At 45.2% G+C, this 2,400-nt stretch overlaps 1 protein-coding gene across 1 annotated transcript in view; it reads right to left on the bottom strand.

The window, feature by feature from the left end:
* The window catches only part of strap (serine/threonine kinase receptor associated protein), a 13,102-nt gene that overhangs the window by 7,468 nt on the left and 3,234 nt on the right, over positions 1 to 2,400 (bottom strand). The window contains exons 3-4 of the mRNA XM_015400619.1: positions 512 to 649; positions 298 to 434 (exon numbers count right to left, since the gene is read on the bottom strand). Of these exons, the coding sequence (XP_015256105.1) occupies positions 298 to 434; positions 512 to 649 (275 nt within the window). The remainder of the gene's footprint in view (positions 1 to 297; positions 435 to 511; positions 650 to 2,400) is intronic.

Raw genomic sequence — 2,400 nt, 5'->3', positions numbered from 1 at the left:
TAATTCCATCTGGTAAACCGCCGCCCACTCTGGCTGGACCAATCACAGCGCAGGACTGCATCACTCATCGGCAGAATTACCCATAATGCAGCAACACTTTCTGCCAGAATGCGACGGAGCGATGTGGAAATGGAGGACAGAGAGCAGATCTTATATCCTCTGGTTTTAGGCAAAAGCTGCAGAAATTTGCTCAACAGTTTGAGATGATTGACAGAATATAAACGCGGCGCTTTGAGTGGCATCTGATTGGTTGTGAGCGGATGACCCCGTCAGTCCCAGCGAACCCCTCAGCCTCACCCAGCTCCTCCTTGGTGCCGTAGTCAAACTTGTAGAGCTTGAAGTCTTCGCCGCCGGCGACAAAGAAGTCCTTGTCTGGATGCAGGGAGGCCGAGTTGATGGGAGCCGGCGCCTCCACGGTTTTAATCAGGTCCAGACTGAACAGGAGGAGGTGGGAGGTTAGTTTCCATGGTGACCAGAACGCCGTAGCCATCGGCGATCCGCCTGGCCTTACCTCAGAGCGTTGTAGAACGCCACGGTCTTTCCGTAGGTTATCACCAGGATCTCCCCATCAGCGACGTACTCCATGCTGCTAACGGACGTTTCAAACATCAGAGTCTTCACCTCCTCCATGGATCTGCTGTCCCACAGCCTGGACACACACACACACACACACACACGTCATGGTTCCTCATCCTCATAGGGACCTTCCATTCATTTCTAACCAGTTCCTACAGCCTAACCCTGACAGTACAGCTTCCCTAATCCTAACCTAGACTCAGTTCAGCCCTTAATCCTAAACCTTTAATAATAACCTGCTTATTTTGGTCCTAGATATTCATCAGCACTACGGAGGAATATTAGTNACTCTGGAGACAGAAGGAGATGAAGAACATTTAGGATCAGTCAGCTTTTAGCTCCAAGGACCCAGGAAGGATCTGATCGGTTGACATCTTTAAAGCTTTGGGTAATCCGACAGGAGAGGGCGGTCGGGTTAGGGCAGCAGCTGGAAGTCTAGAAAAGCAAAACAAAAGCGTTCAAAGTGATCGAAAGTTTGGCTTCATTTTAAGGAAGAGAAAGATGGCAACAAGGCGCTTTGCAATCATTTTAAAGTGGCAATAACATCTGCAGGAGGAAATACATCCAACACCTGCTCACACAACATGGCAGACATTTTAACGAATGCTGTGTTTTTGATGCTTCCGGACAGAAACTAAATTTACGACCAGCATTGAAGGCAACTCTGGTGGTTAGTAGCTAGTTTAAATCAATCAATCAGTTTCCTAGCTCTCTTTGGGGTTATTAAACATGCTACCAAGTTGCTCCGCAGTTCAGGGAGCGAGAGAAAGGTGACGCTCGTTTATTTAAGTCAGGGGGAGATGAGTTTATTCTACAGTAATGCTTTTTCATTCACATATGCCTTCTCCATTAGATTTAGATGACTGTGATGAGACGGGGAGCCTGGCTGGATCAGAGGCTGCAGCTCCCGTTCACTGCCTTCTGGTTTCACCGAGGCAGGCAGAGATAGAATGTCCCAGGATGTCACCGTGAACTCACCAATCATTGTTTCACAAAATCTATAAGATTCAGCAGCCTCCGCTACGGGGGTCGCAGCTAGGGTTGTCACGATACTAAACTTTTAAACTCGATACCGATACTAAGGAAAATATTTGATAATCGATACCATTTTCGATACCACAAGGATAAAGACTCCAAAATTCAACAGAAATATTTTCATTAATAAATAAAATACAATAAATAAATACAATAAACAATAAGAACAATATTTTGAGGTTGTTTGCTGTGCACAATATTAAGCAAACTTGATAAAAAACTTATAAAATTAAAATTAAGGGTTCCTTCCTTGGCTATGCTTTGCACACATAACAATGACACTGGCCAAACCGGTTAAACTAAAATAATTCTCAGCAGCTGCACCTGTTACAAAAAAAAAAAGTCTGAAACTGAAAAGTGCGTAGAATTATTCAATCACACAGTGTTCAGAAAGTGCATTTTCCTCTATTCTGGATTTTAGATGAATGACTGCTTAGGTGCCACTGGTGGTGGCAATGTATCGATACTTTAAAAAAAAAGGAGTATTGTATCCGGATACAACGTTTCAGTATCGATGTTTTTTTGAGTATCGATACTTTTGACAACCCTAGTCGCAGCCGCAGCCTCCGCTACGGATCATGTAGTGACAGAGGGTAACGGAACCAGGGGTCAGCCACAACGTGTCACACGCAGCATAATTCCGTCTGGTAAACTGGCTGGACCAATCACAGCGCAGGAGGGACTTTACGATGCGTCACTCATCGGCAGAATTACCCATAATGCAGCAACACTTTCTGCCAGAATGCGACGGAGCGATGTGGAAATGGAGGACAGAGAGCAGATCTTATA

Source organism: Cyprinodon variegatus, unplaced genomic scaffold, assembly GCF_000732505.1.
Source record: "Cyprinodon variegatus isolate N-32 unplaced genomic scaffold, C_variegatus-1.0 Scaffold1125, whole genome shotgun sequence".
Lineage (NCBI taxonomy): Eukaryota > Metazoa > Chordata > Actinopteri > Cyprinodontiformes > Cyprinodontidae > Cyprinodon > Cyprinodon variegatus.
The sequence above is the reverse complement of the archived record's forward strand: the minus strand, read 5'-3'. Positions and strand labels throughout refer to the sequence as shown.